The 25,706-nt window shown below is 35.9% G+C and overlaps 4 protein-coding genes across 4 annotated transcripts; 1 reads left to right on the top strand and 3 right to left on the bottom strand.

Annotated features, from left to right (window-relative positions):
* Nucleotides 1-12,328: 12,328 nt before the first annotated feature.
* On the bottom strand, nt 12,329-17,469 carry LOC128549965 (DNA helicase MCM9-like). Its single transcript, XM_053527766.1, has 3 exons — nt 17,416-17,469; nt 15,043-15,121; nt 12,329-14,231 (listed from the first exon to the last, which is right to left on the bottom strand). Exons 1-3 carry the CDS (start codon nt 17,467-17,469, stop codon nt 12,457-12,459), a joined length of 1,908 nt encoding a protein of 635 aa, XP_053383741.1. The 3' UTR covers nt 12,329-12,456.
* Nucleotide 17,470: 1 nt separating this feature from the next.
* Nucleotides 17,471-18,196, bottom strand: LOC123536508 (microfibril-associated glycoprotein 4-like). The gene has a single exon (XM_053527767.1). The coding sequence runs from the start codon at nt 18,194-18,196 to the stop codon at nt 17,471-17,473; it is 726 nt and encodes a 241-aa protein (XP_053383742.1).
* A 367-nt stretch (nt 18,197-18,563) lies between these two features.
* Nucleotides 18,564-19,895, bottom strand: LOC123535816 (fibrinogen C domain-containing protein 1-B-like). Its single transcript, XM_053528633.1, has one exon. The coding sequence runs from the start codon at nt 19,713-19,715 to the stop codon at nt 18,981-18,983; it is 735 nt and encodes a 244-aa protein (XP_053384608.1). The 5' UTR covers nt 19,716-19,895; the 3' UTR covers nt 18,564-18,980.
* Nucleotides 19,896-22,513: 2,618 nt separating this feature from the next.
* On the top strand, nt 22,514-24,412 carry LOC128550368 (keratin-associated protein 5-8-like). The gene is made up of 3 exons (XM_053529296.1): nt 22,514-22,647; nt 23,029-23,348; nt 23,815-24,412. Exons 1-3 carry the CDS (start codon nt 22,578-22,580, stop codon nt 24,172-24,174), a joined length of 750 nt encoding a protein of 249 aa, XP_053385271.1. The 5' UTR covers nt 22,514-22,577; the 3' UTR covers nt 24,175-24,412.
* Nucleotides 24,413-25,706: the final 1,294 nt, after the last annotated feature.

The following is a 25,706-nucleotide window of genomic DNA, read 5'->3' on the forward strand; positions in this document are numbered from 1 at the left end:
ATACCCAATAATATTGAGAAGAAAAAAAAAGCGTTTGGATGCCATTATTATGCGTTTTGATCGACCTGACGGGGCGGATTTCGCGACGGTTCACTGCTTTATTGTGCAAGATATACTTGTAGTCGTGACATTCTGCAATCTGATTCCTGGTTATTGTAGCTATCTACCTTACATTGTAACAAATGTAGCGTTTTTTTACCGAAAGATTACTTTTCCTATAATAATAATAATAATAATAAATTATAAATAATAATAATAGCATCTTTTTTATAGAAGGTAGCACATGAATATATAGATCAGTACAAAGTACAAATGATACATCTTAATTTTAAATGTGGCCATCTGAAAAACAACAACATTCAAATACAATTTACACTAATTCACATAACCTAATTAATATCACATTCATCCTTATTAATATCACATTCATTCTTAGACAAGTACCCCTAAAAATAGATATTGTCTTTAAGTATCCATTTATACAATTTTCATTCAGGCAATCAGTTAGTTATAATAATCAATTATATCATAATGGCATAGTTATAATTCAGCTGATATAAACAAAGAGATTATTTAGGCAGTCAACTGCAAGATATACTTTTTATATTTCTTTTTAAAAGATGTTAGAGAACATGTGGAGCGAATTTCATTTGGTATTGAATTCCAAACATTTGCACCATTGTAACAAAAGGTTTTTTACCATAATTTGTACGATATTTAGGTATAACTATGTCATTATGAGCAGCAGATCTTAGATTGTATGTTTCATTGCTGGAAAAAAGCGGGAAGACTGGAGCAAAAAGTGACCTCTAGAGTATATACAAATTTTCATTAAGAGTGGACCATAAAAACGTGGCCTCTTGAGTGTAAACAAGCATTTTCCTATAATTTGACCTAGTGACCTATTTTTATACCCTACGTGACCCAGATTTGAAATCGTCTAAGACTTCATGATAACAAACATTCTGACCAGATTTTATGAAGAATAAAAAATGTGCCCCTAGGGTGTAAACAAGCTTATTCTTTAATTTGACCTGCTGACCTAGTTTTTGACCCCACATGACCCAGATAAAAATTTATTCGATATTTCATGCAGACAAACATTCTGACGAAGTTTCATGCACACCAAATGAACAACGAGTGTTAACAAGCTTTTCCTTTAATTTGACTGAGTGAGCTAGTATTTGACCCATATGACCCAGTTTAAACAAGATGAACATGCTGACCAAGTTTCAGGAAGATAGGGTCATAAATGTGGCCTGAAGAGTGTCAACAAGCTTTTCCTTTTATCTGACCGAGATCTTATTGTGACTTAATTAAATTTTGTGTAAGTGTGGTTAAAATAAAATATAAAATGTCATTTCTGTCGTGTTCACAAGGTAAAAATAAACAAATTTTGGCTCTTTCAGGGGTCAATCTGGGGTTGTTATTCCAGAACGTATGATTGGATCTAACAGATTCATCATGGAATCCAAGATTTATTGAGGTTGAAGATATTTTGCAAGTTTGTATCAAATCTAACCGTAAATGAAGTATCTATATGGCTGTAAAACCCAAAATAGCAAATTTTGGACCTTTAAGGGGTCTTTACTCTGGAACCCATGAGTGGATCTGACCAGTTTTCGGAAGGAACCCAGATATTATGCCAATACAACTTATGCAAGTTTGATTACAGTCGATTGCAAAATGTTGTCTATCATGTTCATAAGCCAAAAATAGCAAATTTTGGCCCTTCAAGGAGCCATAACTCTAGAACCCATGATGGGATCTGGCCAGTTTTCAAAAGGAATCGAGATATTATGCCAATACAAGCTGGGTGCAAGTTTTATCAAAGTTGATCGCGAAATGTGGTCTCTATCGTGTTCAAAAGCCAAAAACAGCAAATTCTGACCCTTTAAGGGGCCATACTTCTTGAACCCATGACGGGATCTGCCCAATTTTCAAAAGGAACCGAGATACTATGCCCGAACAAATTGTGTGCAAGTTTGATAAAAATCAAATACAAAATGTAGTCTCTATCGTGTTCACAAGGAAATTGTGAATGGATGGACAGATGGACAATCACAAAAGCTCACCCTGTCATTACGTGACAGGTGAGCTAAAGTCAATAGATGAAAAATAAAGAGAGAAAATTTACGAAATCTCTTTCAAAGTTACTTGTACAGTAATATAGGTTTCCAACAGAAAATGCAAAAACCTCCACAAATATGAGAAGTGTGTAATCCAATTAAACTTATCATTACTGTTTACTGATTTAGTCAATCTGACTAAAGTACTTGATCTTCTAAACGAAGATCTGAGAATGACCCATTCACATTCGTCTTCTGTATATTTTGGATTTCCGATATTGCTTTTTTTATTTGAACCAATCAGACGACTTGTTTTAACAAGCATTTGGCTGAATCATCAAAATAGTGTTGAATGTCAAATGGGGAGAAAAAGGTGCAGTCAGTCCGGGGCTCAACCCCGGGACACCTTGCTTACTGGGTTAATGCCCTACCTAATGAGCTAATCGGCTGTGTGTCACCTTACGTGACCAAATCCGCACCGTGACATATGATTTCTCTCAAAACAGGAAGGCAAGTCGCGATGTGGTCATCACAAGAACTGTAAATATGAACAAGAGCTGTCCATAAGAGCGCGCTCGACTTTTCTCAGTGCTTGACTCTGAATTAGAGCTTTGCCAGTAAAAAAAATCCAAGTTAAAAAGGGACATAACTCTGTCAAAATTCAAATCAGAGTTATGAGAATTGTGTCTCCTGGTGTAGACTTTGATAGTAAATAACTATTTGAGTTTCAAGTCAAAAGCTTTAATAGTTACAGAGATATCTGACTTTATCAAAAATTTTAACAAAAAATTCTAAGTTAAAAAGGGGCATAATTCTGTCAAAATTCAATCAGAGTTATGGGGATTGTTTCTCCTGGTGTAGACTTTGATGGTAAATAAGTATTTTAAGTTTCTAGTCAATAGCTTTGATAGTAACAGAGATATTTGACTTTATCAAAAACTTTAACCAAAAATTCTAAGTTAAAAAGGGGCATAATTCATTATTCTGTCAAAATTCAAATCAGAGTTATGGGGATTGTTTCTCCTGGTGTAGACTTTGATAGTAAATAATATATTAAGTTTCAAGTCAAAAGCTTTGATAGTAACAGAGATATTTGACTTTATAAAAAACTTTAACCAACGGCGACGGCGACACCGGGGCGAGTGCAATAGCTCTGCCTTTTTCTTCGAAAAGTCGAGCTAAAAACGCAGGCTAAATATAGATTTAAAAAAAAATGTTGTAAGTAGGGCTCTGATTGGCTAGGAGGAGGGTTGTCAGAATGAGGCCATCAATAGTACGTCTTCAGATCCAATGTGCATAGCATTAATTGGAGATGTACTTTAGTCAGATTAGATTACTGATTTAGTGTTCAATTCTTGTACGTATTTGAATTACATATTAGATATAAATAACCAAATTCTACGCATTAAGACTGAAGTAATGTCACTCTATAAAGACTGAAACATAACAAATTTGTATATGCAAGCAGTACGGTCACATAATAAGCAAATCAATGTCTGTATTTCATGTAAGTCTGTCTGTATAAATGAAAAAGAATCCCGTAACTATACGGTATAATTAACGTAAACAAGAGGACCATGATGGTCCTGAATCGCTCACCTCTTCCCACATGATCCAGTTTTGAGTATGACGTCGTTTTTTCTATTATTTGACATAGTGACCTAGTTTTTGAGCTCATGTGACCCAGTTTTGAACTTGACCTAGATATTATAAAGATAAAAATTCTGACCAATTTTCATAAAGATCCACTGAAAAATATGGTCTCTAGAGAGGTCACAAGGTTTTTCTATTATTTGACCTATTGACCTAGTTTTTTAAGGCACGTGACCCAGTTTCAAACTTGACCTAGATATCATCAAGGTGAACATTCTGACCAATTTCATGAAGATCCATTCAAGGGTATGGCCTCTGGAGAGGTCACAAGGTTTTTCTATTTCAAGACCTACTGACCTAGTTTTTGATCGCAGCTGACCCAGTTTCAAACCTGACCTAGATATCATCAAGATAAACATTCAGACCAACTTTCATACAGATCCCATGAAAAATATGGCCTCTAGAGAGGTCACAACGTTTTTTCATTATTTGACCTACTGACCTACTTTTTGATGGCACGTGACCCACTTTCGAACTTGACTTAGATATCATCAAGGTGAACATTCTGACCAATTTTTATGGAGATCCATTCACAAGTATGGCCTCTAGAGAGGTCACAAGGTTTTTCTATTTTTAGACCTACTGACCTAGTTTTTGACCGAACATGACCCTGTTTCGAATCTGACCTAGATATCATCAAGATGTACATTCAGACCAACTTTCATGAAGATCCATTAAAAAATATGGCCTTTAGAGAGGTCACAAGGTTTTTCTATTATTTGACCTACTGACCTAGTTTTTGATGGCACGTGACCCACTTTTGAACTTGACTTAGATATCATCAAGGTGAACATTCTGACAAATTTTCATGAAGATTTCATGAAATATATGGCCTCTAGAGAGGTCACAAGGTTTTTCTATTTTTAGACCTACTGACCTAGTTTTTGACCGCACGTGACCCAGTTTCGAACTTGACCTAGATATCATCAAGATGAACATTCAGACCAACTTTCACACAGATCCCATGAAAAATATGGCCTTTAGAGAGGTCACAAGGTTTTTCTATTATTTGACCTACTGACCTAGTTTTTGAAGGTACGTGACCCAGTTTCGAACTTGACCTAGATATCATCAAGGTGAACGTTCTGACCAATTTTCATGAAGATCTTGTGAAATATATGGCCTCTAGAAAGGTCACAAGGTTTTTCTATTTTTAGACCTACTGACCTAGTTTTTGATGGCACGTGACCCAGTTTCGAACTTGACCTAGATATCATCAAGATGAACATTCAGACCAACTTTCATACAGATCCCATGAAAAATATGGCCTTTAGAGAGGTCACAAGGTTTTTCTATTATTTGACCTACTGACCTAGTTTTTGATGGCACGTGACCCAGTTTCAAACTTGATCTAGATATCATCAAGGTGAACGTTCTGACCAACTTTCATGAAGATCTTGTAAAATATATGGCCTCTAGAGAGGTCACAAGGTTTTTCTATTTTTAGACCTACTGACCTAGTTTTTGACGGCATGTGACCCACTTTTGAACTTGACCTAGATATCATCATGGTGAACATTCTGACAAATTTTCATGAAGATTTCATGATATATATATGGCCTCTAGAGAGGTCACAAGGTTTTCCTATTTTTAGACCTACTGACCTAGTTTTTGACCGCACGTGACCCAGTTTCGAACTTGACCTAGATATCATCAAGATGAACATTCAGACCAACTTTCACACAGATCCCATGAAAAATATGGCCTTTAGAGAGGTCACAAGGTTTTTCTATTATTTTGACCTACTGACCTATTTTTTGAAGGTACGTGACCCAGTTTCGAACTTGACCTAGATATCATCAAGGTGAACATTCTGACCTATTTTCATGAAGATCTTGTGAAATATATGGTCTCTAGAAAGGTCACAAGGTTTCTCTATTTTTAGACCTACTGACCTAGTTTTTGATGGCACGTGACCCAGTTTCGAACTTGACCTAGATATCATCAAGATGAACATTCAGACCAACTTTCATAAAGATCCCATGAAAAATATGGCCTTTAGAGAGGTCACAAGGTTTTTCTATTATTTGACCTACTGACCTTGTTTTTGACGGCACGTGACCCAGTTTCGAACTTGACCTAGATATCATCAAGGTGAACGTTCTGACCAACTTTCATGAAGATCTTAAAAAATATATGGCCTCTAGAGAGGTCACAAGGTTTTTCTATTTTTAGACCTACTGACCTAGTTTTTGACCGCACGTGACCAAGTTTCGAACTTGACCTAGATATCATCAAGATGAACATTCTGACCAATTTTCATGAAGATCCATTGAAAATTATGGCCTCTAGAGAGGTCACAAGGTTTTTCTATTTTTAGACCTACTGACCTAGTTTTTGATGGCACGTGACCCAGTTTCGAACTTGACCTAGATATCATCAAGATGAACATTCTGACCAACTTTCATAAAGATCCCATGAAAAATGTGACCTCTAGAGTGGTCACAAGCAAAAGTTTACGGACGCACGCACGGACGGACGACGGACGACGGACACCGCGCGATCACAAAAGCTCACCTTGTCACTTTGTGACAGGTGAGCTAAAAACATGCAGTTGATTTCAATCCCATACAATCAGCTTGCACTATTTCGCATCAAAGTTTATAGCCTGCGAACATTTCAAGCCGTGTGCATTTGAGACAACTTCACTAAGTAACTACCGAGCAGAACTTAATTGTTTAACATTTTTGGATGACATATCACTCAAAAACACACTGACATTCTTTTTATTATCATAAGAATTATTTATATAATCAATCAGTGATTTTTTTTAACAAGATGCTCACCTGGTCTAAGTCGTTCACCTGAAGAGGACCTGTACCATCTGACCTTGCTTCTGATCAAGTTTGGTGAACATCTACAATTTCCTGTGACAGCCCAAAAATGTGTTATCATTAAAACGAATTTTAGGAAAAGAAGTTATTTATTTTCATTTCTATCTTTTAACTCTGTGGACCCTTAAAGGGACAAAGCAGAACCATTTGAAATGGGAAATGATCTTACTGCTATACTATTAACCAAGTCTGATGAAGATATCTCAAGCTGTCCACAAGAGAAATCATTTCATTTATTTATATTTCTACCTCTAGTGGCCAATATATAGGGCCAAGCATCCCCATTTGAAAAACAAGAGGGTCATTATCACCCTGGATCGCTCTTCTTAGTTATATGAGCTTATGTTTCAAATGTCAAACAGATGACAAAATATTAGTAGGTCAGTAGGTCACAGAGTCAATTTTAAGATCGGTATGCAAAACTGTATATGTCATCCTACATGTACTTTCAAGGCTGTATCTTAAAAACAAGAAAGTAGATCAGGAGGTCAAGGTCACAGTCAAGTGACCCCTAATTACTTGTGGTCATCTTGTAATTATAGATCAGCGTCCAGGAAATATGATCAGATTTTTTAAGAAATTTCCCTATATAATGCATATAAAAACTATGTGACCCTGGGGCAGAGCTTTAAATGGACCCTGTGTCATGATTTAAATAATCTTAGTCAAGGACCACTTGACAATGCCACATGTAAAATATCTAAGCTCTGTGTTTCACGGTTTCAGAGTAGAACACTTTTTTATGTTTTTCCTATAGAACTTTATGCAAGTTAAGGGACTCTGGGCTGGACCAATATTGACCCTGGGTTCTTAACTTGAATAATCTTGGTAAAAGTCTACTAGACAGTGCCACATACTAAATATCTAAGCTCTAGGTCTTCAGGTTTCAGAAAAGAAGATTTTTGAAATTTACAATATAGCCATATAGGGAAATAAGTCCTGCCACCTGGCGGCCATGTTTTCTTTTAACAAAGTTGAATGGTTTAAGCAATTCTTGTAGAAAGTAACCTAGAAATCATTTCTGCAAAATATTTTTGAAATCCAGCTAACAGTTTCTGAGAAGAAGATTTTCCTTTTAGTTGCCATGGTAACCATAGTTCTGAATGGATTTCAATTCTTTTAGCAATTTTGTAAGGGGGGCACATAATGATCATTCCTGTGAAGTTTGGTGTAAGTCTGCTTATTAGCTTTTAAGATTTTTTTTTAAATTGTTGACGGACGGATGACGCACACCCCACCACGGACATTACAAAAGCTCACACTGATGACTCAAGATGACACTACATACCAAGTTGGATAAAGATCCATCCAGCGATTCATTAGAAATTGTTTAAAAGTATGATTTTTTTCTGTTAAAAGGGATCAAATTCCCCCATTTAAATAAATTTGGTAAAGGATTCTATGATGCTTAGGAACAAAATTGATGAAGACAAATCAAACAGTTTATGAGAACAAGAGGGCCATCATGGCCCTATATCGCTCAACAGTTGATCTGGCCTACTGACCTAGTTTCTGACCCAACATGACCCAGTTTCAGACCTAGAGATCATCAAGACAAACATTCTGACCAAGTTTCATAAAGACTGGGTCACAACTGTCGCCTATACAGTGTTCACATGTTCTTCCTTTCATCTGACCAATTGATCTAGTTTTCAATCCAACATGACAAGAGTTTCAAACCTGGCCAAGAGGTCATCAAGACAAACATTCTAACCAATTCTCATGAGTTTCAAACTTAAATCACAGACTCTAGAGTGTTAACAAGATTTTCCTCTGATCTAACTACTGACCTAGTTTTTAACCCCACATGACCCAGTTTAAAACTTGACCTACAGTAGACATCATCAAGACAAACATTCTGACTAAATTTCATTAAGATTGGATTATAACTCTGGCCTTGTTAAAAAGTTTTTCCTTTGATCTGACTATGTGACCTAGTTTTTGACCCCACATAACCAAGATTTGAACTTTACCTAGAAATCATAAAGACAAACATTTTCATTTGACCTGGTCTACTAACCTAGTTTTTAATCCCACATGAACCAGTTTCAAAACTGATGTAGAGATCATTTATATAAACATCCTGACTTAGTTTCATAAAGATTGGGTTACAACTGCAGCCTCCAATATATTGTTAACAATCTTTTCCTTTGATTTGACTGGGTGACCTAGATTAGAACCTGACCTAGAGGTCATCAAGACAAACATTTTGACCATTTCTCACGAGTTTCAACTTAAACCGTCGACTCTACAGTGTTAACAAGATTTTCATTTGATCTGGCCTACTGACCTAATTTTTGACCCCACATGACCAAGTTTCAAACTTGCCCTAGTGATCATCTATATGAACATTCTGACCGAGTTTCAAAAAACTTCTAGTGTGTTAACAAGCTTTTTCTTTGATCTGAACGGGTGACCTAGTTTCTGACCCCACAAGACCAAGATTCGAACTTTACCCAGAGGTCATCACGACAAACATTCTGACCAACTCTCCTGAGTTTCAAACTTAAAAATGTGGAATCTAAGTGTTAACAAGATTTTCCTTTGAAAGTGGTACATGAAAAAAAGTGATTTAATGGCATCTTTATTTTTGTTTGTTTGTTTGTTTTGGGTTTAACGCTGTTTTTCAACAGTATTTCAGTCATGTAACGGCGGGCAGTTAACCTAACCAATGCTCCTGGATTCTGTACCAGTATAAACCTGTTCTCCATAAGTAACTGCGAACTTCCCCACATGAATCAGAGGTAGAGGACTAATGATTTCAGAAACAATGTTGTCTATAAAATAGTCAAGGAGAACATACGCCCAGCCTGAGGATCGAACTCACGACCCCGTGATCCATAGACCATCGCTCTACCTACTGAGCTAAGCGAGCGGGCATTTTTATTTTTACCTCTGGTGACCCCTAAAAGGTGCCAAGTGCTCCCAAATGAGTAAGATTCTGAGTGGACCTTAAACACTTGCTACATATCAAGCTTAGTGAAGATTTATCATGCCATTAAAGAAAAGAAGTCACTTAAAAGCATAGCTACTTTTAATGGCCCCTAAAAGGTGCCAAGTGCATTCACTTGGACAAATTTGGGAGAGGACATTATAATGATGCTACAGATCAAGTTTTATGAAGATCCATCCATCTTTTCATGAGAAGAAGTCATTTTAAGTATTTATATTGTTAGCACTAGCAGACCCTAGAAGGGTCCGGCTGTAACCATTTGAACAATTTTGAGAGAAGACCATGCCAGGATTCTACAGATCAAACTCGATGTTATTCAGATAGGCAGTTTTGGAGAAGGTATTTTAAGTAACAAGAGGGCCATGATGGCCCTAGATTGCTAACCAGGGTAACACACCACAACAGTGTAAACATATTTGACCTAGTGACCCAGTTTTTGACACCACATGACCCGGTTTCCAACTTTTCCGAGTTTTTAAGGAGACATTCTGATTAAGTTTTATGAAGATTGGAGCAAAAATGTGGCCTCTAGATTGTAAACAAAATTTTTCTTCGATTTGTCCTAGTGACCTAGTTTTTACCAAACTGGAACAATTTTTAACCAATCCGAGGTTTCATTTTGAGACAAATATTCTGACCAATTTTCAATAAGATTGGTGCAAAAAAGAGCAAACAAGCATTTTCTTTGATTTGACCTTTTTGACCCCACATGAACCAGATTAAAACGCGTCCATGATTGCATGAAAACAATTATTCTGACAAAGTTTCGTGAAGATTGGAGCAAAAAGGTGGCCTCTAGAGTGTAAACAAGCTTTTTCTTTGATTTTAACAAGTGACCTAGTTTTTGACCCTACAAGACCAAGATTTGAAATCATACAAGACTTCATAATACGACGAGTTCGTGTATTATCTAAATTATAATGTCTATAACTATTTACATTTATAAATAGTGTAATAATGTATAGTATTGAACACATATACATTTTATTTCATGATGCATTTTTATCAGACATTTGTGGCGTCTAAACTTCAACGACCATTTGGTGCGGCAAGCTCATTTCCGTATTTCATGTATCATTGTGTATTTTATTGTCAACTGAAGAAGCTTATTAAAGCAAAACATGTTTTGACAAAACTGTGTTGGTTTATGAATTTACATCATATCAAAATAAAACTAAACCTATGTCTTTCCTCCTAAACCATCTACCAGTTGATACGAAATCACTGCTGCCTGAAAACTTCACATCTTTCCATGCAGCAGACTGTGAAATATACTCATTAACAAGGGTGCCAGAATGTCACAATATATGCCCGTCACAGCAAATTTCTTTACACTAGCACCTGTATTTGCAAATGGAATTTTAAATTTCTAGTTGTTTACAATGTTTGTTTTTTTTAGAAATTATTGTAATTCTTTTATTTTTCTAAGTCCACAAAAAAAATCCTTACCAGGTAGAGATACCTTAAAATACACCCAAAATTTGAAAGTAACATCAATGTTGTACCACAGAAAAGTGGTCTTGGTTTTTCCCTATGGTCAATTATAAAAAAGTTACAATGTAAGTTATTTATAGTAACAACTAAGGGAAGTTAATCCTTAAAGAGAAAAAAAAACAACAAAAAAAATAAAAAAATTACAAGTCCACACAAAAATCCTTACCAGGTAGAGATAGCTCAAAATACACCTCAGAATTGGATGTAACATGCATGTTGTACTACAGAAAACTGGTCTCATTTTTCCCTACGACTTGTAATGAAAAAGTTACAATATAAGCTATTTATAGTAACAGCAAAGGGAAGTAAAACAAAAGAAGGGACCAGTGCATGACACTCCGTCTCATGATGGTGTACAACTGTGCCAAGTTACATCAAAATCCCTCCATGCATGAAGTAGAAATGCTCCGGACAAAGTCATTCTTGTATCTGACCTTTGGCCTCTAAGTGTGACCTTGACCTTAGACCTAGGGACCTGGTTCTTGCACATGACACTCTGTCTCATGCTTGTGAACATTTGTGCCAAGTTGTATCAAAATCCCTCAATGCATGAAGAAGAAATGCTCCGGACAAAGTTTTCATTCTTGTATCCTTGACCTCTAAGTGTGACCTTGACCTTACCCCTAGGGACCTGGTTTTTGCGCAAGACACTCCGTCTCATGATGGTGAACAATTGTGCCAAGCTACATCAAAGTCCTTTCATGCATGAAGAAGATATGCTCCGGACAAAGTTTTCATTCTTGTATCCTTTGACCTCTAAGTGTGACCTTGACCTTAGACCTAGGGACCTGGTTCTTGCGCAGGACACTCCCTCTCATTATGGTGAACAACTGTGCCAAGCTACATCAAAATCCTTCCATGCATGAAGAAGATATGCTCCGGACAAAGTCATTCTTGAATTTTTCATTCTTGTATCCTTTGGCCTCTAAGTGTGACCTTGACCTTAGACCTAGGGACCTGGTTTTTGCGCATGACACTCTGTCTCATGATGATGAACAATTGTGCCAACTTTCATCAAAATCCCTCCATGCATGAAGAAGATATGCTCCGGACAAAGTCATTCTTGAATTTGACCTTTGACCTCTAAGTGTGACCTTGACCTTAGACGTAGGGACCTGGTTCTTGCGCATGACACTCCGTCTCATGATGGTGAACAACTGTGCCAAGTTTCATCAAAATCCCTCCATGCACGTAGAAGATATGCTCCGGACAAGGTCTGTGGACGCCGCCAGCCCGCCCATCCGCACGCCAGGGGCGTTCCCATAATACATTCCGTTTTTCAAACGGGCGTATAAAAAGTATCAAAAAACAAGTAACAAGAAAAATTTACCCTTGAATAACATTATACAGGCAAGACAGTACACAAGAAAGTGCGACATAGGGACAGCTCTCCCAACTAGGGACATAAAAGTGTACATGTAGGTAAATATTTTTTCACTGATTCCCACTGATTTCAAGTTTTTGCTGTCTGAAGTTTGTGAAGAAAACTTGTTTCTTCAAATTCAATGTCATCCAAATCATCCTTTTTATCCTCATTTACACTGAAAACTGGAGAAGCAAATGAAGAACTTTGAAATGTATTGATTTTTGGAGAAGTGAACTTCTTATTGAGTGCTACTAACCAGGATGGTGATTCTGTTTTACTTTGACTACTTTTGGAATTCAAACCAGCAGACGAAACCACATTTGATGCTATTTCTGAATCCTTTTCATTGCTTTTATTAACATTAATATGTAATTTTTCATTAACTTTGTCCTTTGTATTATCATTTAAAGTATTACATAATCTTTCATCTTGAAACTGATTTGTTTTGTTTGTTGGTTTTTCATTATCATCCACTTTTGCCACATCTAGTCCATGATCCTTTTCATTCATATCATTTTCATTTTCATTTGTCCATAAAGAGCCTGATAATAAACTAGAAGAAAGACTGGTGCCCGATGACTTGTTCAATGCACTACTTTTTGCTTCGTCAAACTGAAATTTTCTCAGTTTTGACAAGGTCGAATTTGAAACAGCTTTGCTTTTTAATTCATCCGAATCAGCTTTGTTTGATATTGTTAAACTGGCAGGTGATTCCTCTCTATCTTTGTCATGTTTTACCAATTTCTTTTCGGTTTTCTTTGGTCTTTTCTCTAATAAAACAGTATCTTTACCATCGTCACTTGAATCGGACAAAATTTCTTTTTTCTTTCTTTTTCTTTTAAACCCTTCCTTCAATTTTTGAACATCCACGATGTTATCACTGCTCTTTTCATTATCTATTTGTACATCTGCTTTTTTGCTTTTCTGAATTTCAGACAAAACTTTTTTCACTTTTCCTGATACTTTCTTATATTCTCCCAGGTTTTTCAATTTCTTCTCCTTCACACAAACTAATCTGGAAACTACCTGGTTATCTTCTGTTTTGTCAGTAACATCACAAGTATATTCCTCTTCGTCAACATCTGAATGAATTTTCTTCGGTATCTGTGTTAATCTGTTTTCAATTGTTTGCCTTATAACAGTTTTGAAGCAAGGTTTAGAATTTGTAGTGACTTGTGTTTTGCCATCCTTTTCAATTTGAGCATCTGATTCCTTGTCTGAAGTGTCTTCCTGCTGATGGACTGGTGTCCTTAATCTTAAAGGCGTAGATGTATTCGCTGGTAACATTTTGAAATTATGTGAATCCTCAGCACTACAGTGGTGACTCGCTTGAGAAACAATTCCCAAACTTGTTCCTATGTGAGGAAACTCTCGACAAGAATTTACAGTATCATCACTGCTGGAGTTTAACATATCGGATAAAGAAATATTTGATATATCATGTGTTTGGTTACCACTTGCAAAAAGATGTTGATGTGCTCCTCCCGTGTGCTCTAAAACAGTTTCAGATGTAACTTTTGTATTTACAACCGAAGCTACATTTGGTGATGTTTGGCTTCTTCTCTGAACTTCGTCAGTTCTTTTATCCTCATCACATTTTCCGCTGGAGGAATGACCACATGCTTTCTCTTCTTCATCATTGTTTGCATGATTTTTAGTACTTTTGTCGACTGAAATGTTTGAATTAATTACACTGGAATCACTCTGAGATCCAGGTATTTCTGTATTACATTTTTGTCTATAAGAATTTACTGGTGGCTTTGTAGCAACTGATGATTTACTTTTGTGATCCAGTTCCTGAATACCTCTCATTTCATCTTCAAGCAGATCTGGTAGGTTCAGTCGTTCAAGTATCATTTGAGCTGCCAAAACAATAGAAAAAGTATCAAATAAATCAAGTACTCATTACATAAACTTTTTAATTGTATCATCTATTGAAAGGTGTGGCAAGATTCGTAAAGATGAGATTATTTGATGTATTCCGTGAAATAAGTTTATTTTGTGGGCATAACATTTTATGGTTTTGACTTTGTCAGGATATATGAATTTGTAGAGATTGAATAAAATGGCATTTGACTTGTTCATTGGGATTTAATTTTGTGGTCTGATGCTACCAATGAATCCATGAAAAATAGTCCCTTGCAAATATTAATGATTTTATAGTATACAACAAAAGTATCATTTTCATAATTTACCAGAGTTATAACGTACAACCATTTATCTTTCTGAAACATTTGAACTGAAAATCAATTTTTAAAGCGTTATTATAACAAAACAAATGTAACAGACACCATGTCTGAACATTTTAACCAATATCACATGAACAATTAGGGGAAAAGGAAATTTTATATATCCATGTCATTCACCTTTTGTTATTGATTACAACCAACAACCAAGTACGATAAAAGGTTCAGATTATACTTTCTGCTCCTATTAGATCATTGGGTCCATTCTGATTCAAAATCTGTAAAACAGAATTTTGCTCAAACAGATGCTAAGGCATCAGGTGGTTTGCATATTTCATTATCTCTCACAATAGGCTCGGTCAAACCTGCTAATAGTTTGCTTAGTTGCTTTCTATACTTCTAAAAGATCTCTTTATAGTGTCTATTCTTTTTTACAGAATCTACTTGCGTTAAACAGAGATATCAAGATCAGTGGTCATGAGCTTACCTTGAACTTGGTACTCTTCCTCTGCATTGTCAGGGAATGCCGTATGTAAAGCATTGACACCTCCTAGCAGTGCTGCTCCCTGTTATATAAATATAAATTAAAAGTGCTATTTCTTGTTATATAAATACAGTTTGTAAGCGCAGCACCCTGTGATAGAAATATAGATTTCAAGCACTGTTCCTGTGATAGAAATACAGATTTTAAGCACTGCTCCCTATTATAGAAATACAGATTGTAAGTGCTGCTGATCAGCTCAATAAGTATATAACAATCGATATAGTCAGAGTGTAAAAGTTTCAGTGACAAGTCGGTAAAACATAATATAAAGCTTTTTTTCTGATTTCTCGAAAATACTGTTTTTCACTGGTACTTCAAATTATATAGGACATTATTCATTGAAGTATGACAAAAATAGACTATCACTCCTGAAATACTTGTCCAGAATCATAAGTTTGATAAAGATTCAACTATAATCATTACAACTGGATCTTTTATCAAACAAATACAGCATGCATTCAAGTTTCAGGCGGGACCTTGGGTTTCTTTCTTGCGCAGATAAAATTTCAGTTTCTTTATAGTATGAAAGAATCACCTTGTTTCATAACCGATATAAGATCAGTCTGTAAGTATATGACCAAAGTTTCAAATACATCTTCTCATTACCTTGCTACAGAAATCAACAAGGACAAAAAGCTTGATGTGAATGAAAACTTGTTTGTGCAACTATCTTAATGTTTTCGACAGAAGTTCAGGTGTGTAATGGCAATCAATTAACCTATTCGGTGTTCCTGAATTGTATGTACTGCAAAATCCATAATTTATGCAGGCACGAAATTCTATGGATTGGAAAACAAGAGCTGTCGGAGGACAGCAACGCTCGACTATTCAACAGCCTTGTCAATTGAATGAATACAAAAGTTGAAAAAGGGGCATAATTTTGTAAAATGCAAAGTAGAGGTATTGAACCTCTGTACTGCATGTCATATCATGACAGTGAACAAGTGTGTGAAGTTTCAATCCTTTCCAATTTGTGGATACTGAGATACCAGCTTACATACAAAAACTTCACAAAAAACTGCTAAGTCAAAGGGGCATAATTTTGTAAAAATGCCAAGTAGAGTTATGGGACCTTCACAGTGCATGTTAGATCATGACAGTGAACAAGTGTGTGAAGTTTCAATCCATTCTAATTAGTGGATACTGAGATATCAGATTACATACAAAAATTTAACCAAAAACTGCTAAGTCGAAAAAGGGGCATAATTTTGAAAAAAAGAGAGTAGAGTTATGGGACTTGCTTAGTGCATGTCAGATCATGATAGTGAACAAGTATGTGAAGTTTCAATCCATTCCCATTAGTAAGTACTGAGATACCAGCTTACATACAAAACCTTAACCAAAAATTTCTAAGTCGAAAAAGGGGCATAATTTTGTAAAAAAGCAAAATAGAGTTATGGAACCTGTGCAATGTAGATCAGTTCATCACAGTGAATAAGTGTGTGAAGTTTCAATCCATTCCCACAAGTGGTTACTGAGTTACCAGCTTACATACAAAACCTTAACCAAAAATTTCTAAGTTGAAAAAGGGGCATAATTTTGTAAAAAAGCAAAATAGAGTTATGGAACCTGTGCAATGTAAGTCAGTTTGTCACAGTGAATAAGTGTGTGAAGTTTCAATCCATTCCCACAAGTGGTTACTGAGATACCAGCTTACATACAAAACCTTAACCAAAATCGGGACGCGGACGCCGACGCCGACGCGGACGCGGACGCCGACGCATGGGCGAGTGCAATAGCTCACTATTCTATGAATAGTCGAGCTAAAAACAGCTGTGGGGATATGAATTTCATGAATTTCACTTTTTGAACACAAAATGAAAGGATACTTTCCTTGTTTGTTAGGAATTTATGCTGTGGATTAGTCCCTCATGTATATTACGATGCGTATACAGTATTGACTTGATCTCAACAACTTCTCCATTTGAGTCAAATGGCAAATATTTTGTTTGTCTGCTCTGGCTTTAGCGCCATTTCCCAACAATGTTTTAGTTATGTAATGGCGAACAGTTTACCAAACCAGGGTTCTTGGATTCTGTACTAGTACTAATATGTTCTCTGTAAGTAATAGCCAACTTCTCCACATAAACTGGAGGCAGAGGTTGAACGATTCAGACACAATCTCTATTGTCAGTCATGGAGAAGATACTCAATACCCAGGGACTGAACTCACGAACCCCAAATCCATATATATTTGCACTCTCCCTACAAAGCTTAGTGGACAGGCTACAGGGAAAATGACATAAGACATTACTTTCTGTCAAATTGTAAAGGACAACATAAGCCTCTCAAGCAATTAAACTCGCATCTCTATACATAGCCTTTTTTGTACCCAATGAACTGTGTTTCTCCTGATTTTATTGTAAACATTTCAATCCCGAGACTGCCAGCGACGGATCTTCATTTCCGTAGTTTTCATGGGAACATAGTATCCTTTCCAATTATACCAGTCCGGACCTTTAGCATATTGTGTATTACCATAGTCACCATTTAAATTTGAATGGTGGCATGATGTATACCACCAGGCACCGACACTGTCCACTGCACAGTTACTCCGATAAATATCATTATCTCTGTCTTTTGTTGTAAATTTTTGTCCATTATGTATCGCAAGACTGTCTCCTGCTGTGCCTTTATATCCATCAACAAATAGTTCATATCCTGTCTTAGCATCACCAGTATAAAATACTTGATACGTTGCAAATGCCTTTTCGTTGTCGGGACTTGTAAGATCTATACGTAGCTCATACCATCCCTGTTTAGTTATCATGTGAATCTGCTGGTTCCCGAGCCAGAAATTCTCATTCAGATCACCAAATCCAACCTGGTACTCGTTCCATGTTTTATAAAAGTCACTGGCTGATACACGTCGTTGTATAACTGTCCATGCACCGGAAGTAGTATCCATATCGCACCTGACAGGAAATCCCAAAGCCCCTTCCGGATATATTGTATATATACCAGTTTCATTGTGTCCATAACTTTGTATATCTTGACAATCTCTTGGTTTTGAATAGAAATAATTGTAGAAATTGTTAGTAAATATCCAGGATATAATGCATACAACTAAAATCAATATCACTGTAGACTCCACCATTGTTCTTTAAGGTATTCGCATAAATATTTAACATACAAGATCTCTTCACACAACAACTGTATATTTTATCATTTACTCGCGCGTTTTCGACCTCTGTTATAACACGTATTTATAGAGGTACATAAAAATAATCTGAAAACCGAAACCTAATGTAAATTACATTGAACCAATATATTCTTTATAGTCTGGTTCAAGTACGTGTATAGAGTGTAAAATTCTTTCAGGCGTTACTGACTGTAAATATTATACACAACATGGTATTTCATATTTGGTTTAACTACCCGTTTACCCGTTTATACATTGATTGTATAGTACAGAAGATTCTCGTCAGCGCACACTTTTAGAGGACTTTTTTTAAAACCAAATAACACGAAGCTTTCAGCACCTGATTTATATATATATAATATCTTAGAATATAAAAAGATCTCAAGTCGTGTCGATTCGTTTCTTACATTTACCGACAGTAATATGAGTAATGCTGTAACTATAAGTTCAAATGATATTCATTATGTTGAAGAATGCTTTAGAGGAAAAGAAATCGAAAGAAGTCTTCCTGGATTAAAACAAGAAGACAGATCCAACTTATTAAGTATAAGCATTGGCAAAAAAAAATGTATGTCATATTTGTACATATAAATTCTATTATATCAAGATATTCGATCTATTCACTGTAAAATATACCGGAAGGGGTTTCTTTTTAATATCTGATCCAACGCCTTGTAGTTGAAGCTAATGTATTTTAGCGCAATAAAAATAATGTTATGTCTTTCCTGGCTTCCTTTTATTAAACATTTTTATTCCAAGACTGCCATCGACGGATCTTCATTTCCGTAGTCTTCATAGGAACATATGCCCCTTTCCAAGAACCCCATGTTGGACCTTTAGCATATTCTGTATTACCATAGTCCCCATTTAAATTTGTATCATGACATTTTTCATACCACCAGGCGCCAACAAATGTTACAGCACAGTTATTCCCATAAATATCATTATCCCTGTCTCTAGTTGTAAATTTCATTCGATTATGTATCGCAAGACTGTCTCCTGCTGTGCCGTTATATCCATCAATAAATAGTTCATATCCTGTCTTGGCATCACTGGTGTAAAACACTTGATATGTGGCAAAAGCCTTTTCGTTGTCGGGACTTGTTAGATCTACACGTAACTCATACCAGCCTTGTTTAGTAATCATATGAATTTGTTGGTTCCCGAGCCAGAAATTCCCGTTCAGATCGCCAAATCCAACCTGGTATTCGTTCCAGGTTTTATAAAAGTCACTGGCTGATACGCGTCGTTGTATAACTGTCCATGCACCGGAAGTAGTATCCATATCGCACCTGACAGGAAATCCCAAAGTCCCTTCCGGGTATATTGTATACACACCAGTTTCTGCGTGTCCATAACTATGTACATCTTGACAGTCTCTTGGTTTTGAATAGAAATAATTGTAGAAATTGTTAGTAAATATCCAGGATATAATGCATACAACTAAAATCAATATCACTGTATACTCCACCATTGTTCTTTAAGGTATTCGCATAAATATTGAACATACAAGATCTCTTTACACAACAATTGTATATTTTATCATTTACTCGCCTGATTTCGACCTCTGTTATAACACGTATTTATAGAGGTACATAAGAATAACCTGAGTTTAAAACCGAAACCTAGCACTTATTATAATTTGTGAATTACATTGAACCAATATACATGTATCCTTAATAGTTTTGTTCAAGTTCATGTATAGAGTGTAAAATTCTTTCAGGCGTTACTGACTGTAAATATTAGCCTATACACAACATGGTATTTCATATTTGGTTCAACTACCCGTTTACACATTGATTGTAAAGTACATAAACGGGGAGAAAAACGTATCGAAATGAGAAGATTCTCGTCTGCGTACACTGTTAGTGAACTTTATTAAAAACCAAATATTATGAAGCTTTCAGCGCCTGATTTATATATATAATATCTTAGAATATAAAAAGATCCCAAGTCGTGTCGATTCGTTTCATACATTTACCGACAGTAATATGAGTAATGCTGTAACTGTAAGTTCAAATGATATTCATTATGTTGAAGAATGCTTTAGAGGAAAAGAAATCAAAAGAAGTCTTCCTGGTTTAAAACAAGTAGACAGATCCAATATAAGCATTGGCAAAAGAAGATAATGTACGTCATATTTGTACATATTGATTCTATCATATAAAGATATTTGATCTATTCACTGTAAAATAAACATCTGACCCAACGCCTTGTAGATTAAGCTAATATATTTTAGCGCAATAAAAAAAAATGTTAAGTCTTTCCTGGCTTCCGTTTTTTTTTTAAACATTTCAATTCCAAGACTGCCATCGACGGATCTTCATTTCCGTAGTCTTCATAGGAACATATGCCCCTTTCCAAGAACCCCAAGTTGGACCTTTAGCATATTCTGTATTACCATAGTCCCCATTTAAATTTGTATCATGACATTTTTCATACCACCAGGCGCCAACAAATGTTATAGCACAGTTATTCCCATAAATATCATTATCTCTGTCTCTAGCTGTTAATTTCATTCGATTAGGTAAATATGTGCTTGAATCGATTTTCCTAGCTCCGTGTAGACGGCCGGGTCTAAAGTCTTACCTGAGGTAACATGGAAACGGTCATCCATCCATCCAGATTCAGCTCAAAATTGCGGAAAAAGTAAACGTTTATGAGACACTTTTCTTCACACCATTATTTTCGTCTGGCCACATGCTTTAAAAATATACATGTGTTTTAGGTCAGTCATTTGCAGATAATACGGTACAGGTCGCGCAATGTGTGCATTTTGGGCCATTTTTGCCTCAAAATTTAGTTTCCCGAAACCTGCGTTTTACTCGTTTTTATCACATGAGCAACATAATCAGCAGGCTGAAAATGTCACATAATGAAGTGCTAAGTCTATGCAATACATTCGCTCAACACTTGCCTTGAATTTATCAAAATTGGATTTTTCATGATTTTTTTCGCACTGGTATCAGCGCAGATTTGTGCAATTTTCAGATTTACTGTCCCTTTCCCCCCATAAGTGAATTCGGCCAAAATTAAATTTCGAAAAATCTCTTGATTTTGCGCGGTTTTACATAGTTTAGAACCTCAAGATTGATATTTTAAACTTTCTGGGGACTTAAAACGCTAAGTGACGGCATAGCAGCTCAAATATATTACGGTGAGGACACATCAAGGTATGAAAGTCAATATGTACAGATACGGTTTTTTAAAACTATATCACCATTAACAGTGCTTTAGTACCGTAAAAACATCATTTTCATTATTCTTAACCCCCGTAGCGCATATTATTAAAATCCGCTTTTGGTCATAAATTGAAAAAATCATAAAAATGGCGGGGGCGCGGGGCGAAAACACGATAGTTAGCGGGTGATATAAATTCGCTGAATTTGCATGTTAACACTTGTTTTAGCTCCTTCCTTTGCATTGTTTTAATAGGTAAAATCTTGTATTGCTGTATTTGATCTCTGATATAACACAAGCATCAACTAACGACAACTGTTGGAACAGAAAACATCACACCGTATATTACCGCAATTTACACTTAATGTAACTACAGAGACAAAAACATACGTATGCACTTGCTTTTAATTTCTCATCGCCGATTTCTGAGCGTAAAATGATTTCATTAATTATTTTTGCCAATAAAAGTACGCAACAGTCTATCTGGTTGTAATGGCCCTGTTGGTATATGACATGTTCTTACGTGGTATCCAACAAAGAAATTCATTTTAGCTTCCCTGCAGCAAAATATGCTTACCTGGCATGTAGTGTTCGGCGCTTAAAATTACAGATGGACGCTACGCTTTCCTCTGTGATTGTATCTGACGGAAAAGGCGGATGTTTTTTTTTTGTGATAGGTAGGACTGAGCTATTTTGATTTCTATCTTCCGGCATGTTTCGTCGGGGCCTTAAGTGGGTTTCCCTTGTTGCTCTGTCTTCTGAAAAGGCATTGAGTACATGCGTTCAAAAAGGCATGCAATTATACAAAAGCATTTTAAAATCGTGTGTGCGGTGCGCGTCCGCGTGCTGGGTTAACCTTTGGGGAGGCTGCGGTTTGGGAACGTGGCTTTCCCTGTTGGATATTTATCCTTGTTTTTTTTTTCATAATTATTTAAGAACAGAACGTAAAACTGTACAGTACTTGCGACACCCAAGAGTGTGTTTACTGTACTTACGCTCGTAAAACACGTCATTCATCATCATTATTGTACTTAACATTTTACACTGTCAGTAAACTTTTGGTTTTGTCACGTGATTAATACAAGCTGTTATATAACATGTATATCAAATATTGTGTAAAGTACTAAATATTGTAATAACTCTGATATGAGACACGATGAGAGTAGTCGGTCTAATATACATCACATGCATTGCCAGTACATTTGTACATTGTCAAGAGGAAGTAGGTAAGTTTATCAATAGGTTTTTAATTTCATACTGATTGAACTATAAGCGCTTTGAAAACAGGATTTCATTAAGGTTATTCAAGGGAAAATCACCAGTACAAATGATGGATCTGATAGATTTGCAAATCTCGCTGTCTAGTGTAGTAAACTGAAAGTTTTTATTGTCGTAAGTAATTGCTAGATTATCAGGTACAACACATATACTTACGCTATATTGAAGAAAATTGTTATATTCCGAACTTTCGCTTTAATGTGATAGAATTACCATATATTATTTAATTTCTGAAATGTAATATAATAATGATTTAACAAAAAAGGTCGAAATGAACAATATATGCCAAAATTTTATATAATACTGAGACGGAAATTATTTTATTTCAGGAAAATGTGTGTGCAGGGAATACAGGTGTGAAGGGTATGAACACAACGCCGGAAGTTGTGAGATGCGGTTTTTTCACTCAGGTTATGGAAGTAGCTGCTGCAAACCCTACTGCACGTGCAGGGAATCTTGCAACCCAGGAGAAAGTAATGAAGGCCGAAATGGAATACCGTCTTACCGATGGGGAATTGCAAATTCTGGAACGAAAGATGAAGCTGGCAGCTGTCCTATTAATCAAACATTTTGTTGTCCTACTTGTTTATGTCGTAGTAAATGCAAGGTCGCAGAAGTAAACATCGCAAAAGCCAGTTGTGGTTCAAACGTAAGTGAAACCTTCCATAATTTCTCTCTATCGACAATTTTGATTTATCCATTTATTGAATGATATTTCATACATATCTATAACTCGGCACTTGCTTATAACTCCGCCTGACGGCACTCCATAGGTCAATGCTCTGTCTGGTCGAGATCTATCCAATTTTGTGTTTATGTTTCTTCCAGTGTAGTGTTCTTGTAAGAAATCAAAAAAGGAGAAGATATAATTCTTGTTATCATATTTGTTATTTATATTCTCAGACGAAATAAGATTCCTCCGTAGTAAATTAGTATATAAATTGACCTTTATTTCGAATAACTACATCCTTCCAGATACTGCTATTTGACAATTTAGATACCCCGACCTGACAAGTAGATACTACTTAGTAGGTCATAGTGTAGTTCAACTCGTAGAATTTCTGCTTCATCTTTTTACGCGTTGTGGAAGAATATTTCAATGTCTTTATATTAAGGATGTACTGTGCTGCACAAATCAAACCAGAAATTGGAGGTGCGATGATGGTGAAATTTTCCTCGGCAAATCGTATAATAAACGATATTGTGGGCGTTGTTCATGTCGTAAAACATGTTCAACGGGAGAGATACAACAATCAAAGAATAAATGTCAGAAAAATCATGAACTCTGCTGCAAAACTTGCACTTGTAAGTCAACCTGTACCGGAAATGAGACAGTTATGAATCATGGTAAGTGTGCAGCCAGTAAGAAGATGTGCTGTGAAGATTGCAAGTGCAAAACAGGATGTGACGTAACAGAGCGTGATCAGGGAAAAGACACCTGTCAATACGGCTTAACACGTTGCTGCTACCCATAATTCCAAGTTACTCTAAACTCTGATTGCAACGTATAAAAGGAAAATTTGAGTTGAACGAGTATTTACTGCCTTATGTGACTTTGGTTTTCTAAGAAACTGGTTAAATGTCAGTTATCTGACGCTAAAATATAGATTACATTCTCAAAACTATTTTCACAATGCAACATTTGAAAGAAATAATCGGGAGTCCAATACGTATGCTTTTTCTATACCGACACTGACTACTGTCAAACTTATATAGCTATTTCGGTGATAAAGAGACTTATTAAATGTACTTTATAACACTGAAGTTTTGGAAGTTTCGCTATGATCTTTTCCTAATTATTAGTAACAGGAATGCAAGCTGTTACTATATTATCAGTAGAATTATTCAGATTTCATTCATCTGTCATTATTACCCTGAAGTCAAATTAGCAAACATCAGTTATAGCCTTAGCAGGTATAGCATATTTACAAACACTTGTATAAGGCTTTAAATATACGGTGCCAAATAATGGCATTTTAAATGTACGGTGCCAAATAATTACGTTTTCAATGTCCTGATATTCAAAAAGCCTATATTAACACTTAAGAGTAAACTAGACCTATGTTTCATATTTGAAAATATGATTAACTCCTGTATATAGTTTATGTAAACATAATATTATCAATTTTGTCTGCGACTCACTGCAGACCTGGCGCCCCTGTGTAAATTACAGACTCTGGTATAAACTGGATTCAAGCGATTTGAATGATACGTATCTTAAATGTAAATATGTTGTAACCATGGTAATACTAACCATAACCTTTAGTCAGTATAGTATGCATATTTAACTCTAAATGTGTGCGGACATGCAAATATTTGCGTATTTTTTGCCGTGCGCTCCAATGGATAATCACTTCCAGACATGCGCAGAAGACCGCTCCAGCTCTGCAATGAGCATCAACGAACAAGGTTTCATGTATAGTACACATTTATGCATAGCTACGCCCAGTAACTGTCCTAAATATCCTAAAACCAGATGAACAATTAACCTTTAGCCTGCTGGCGGCAAACTTGTGATTCTGCCTTTGCGACCATTGCAGACCATGATCAGCCTGCACGGACGTGCAGGCCGATCATGGTCTGCACTGTTCGCTATATTCAGTTAGTAAATTTTTAATTGAACACACATTAGAATAATAAATGGTACTGCCCAAACTGAATGATGGACCAGGCCATTTTAGAAATTTATCATGCTAAGGGTTAAACACACTTTTTTGTTGTTGCATAGCAACGTCAACATTTCGACATTTATTTTAAGTTTTATATTATAAAATTCTTTAGGTAATTATTTAATTTTATTCAAGAGTAATTAAAAAAACAAAAAACTGTAATAACAGCACTTTTGTTAACGTTGCTGACCATACACTGAACAAATTTGTAAAAAAAACCCCACTAAAACAGGGAAGTCCACAGAGTCCTACTAGTATTTGTATTTCTTGTAACAACACCTTCATCACTGAAATCAGCATGATGTTTAAAGGAAGTGCTGATGATGTTTTTTTATATT

The sequence above is a fragment of the Mercenaria mercenaria genome, chromosome 17 (assembly GCF_021730395.1).
Source record: "Mercenaria mercenaria strain notata chromosome 17, MADL_Memer_1, whole genome shotgun sequence".
Lineage (NCBI taxonomy): Eukaryota > Metazoa > Mollusca > Bivalvia > Venerida > Veneridae > Mercenaria > Mercenaria mercenaria.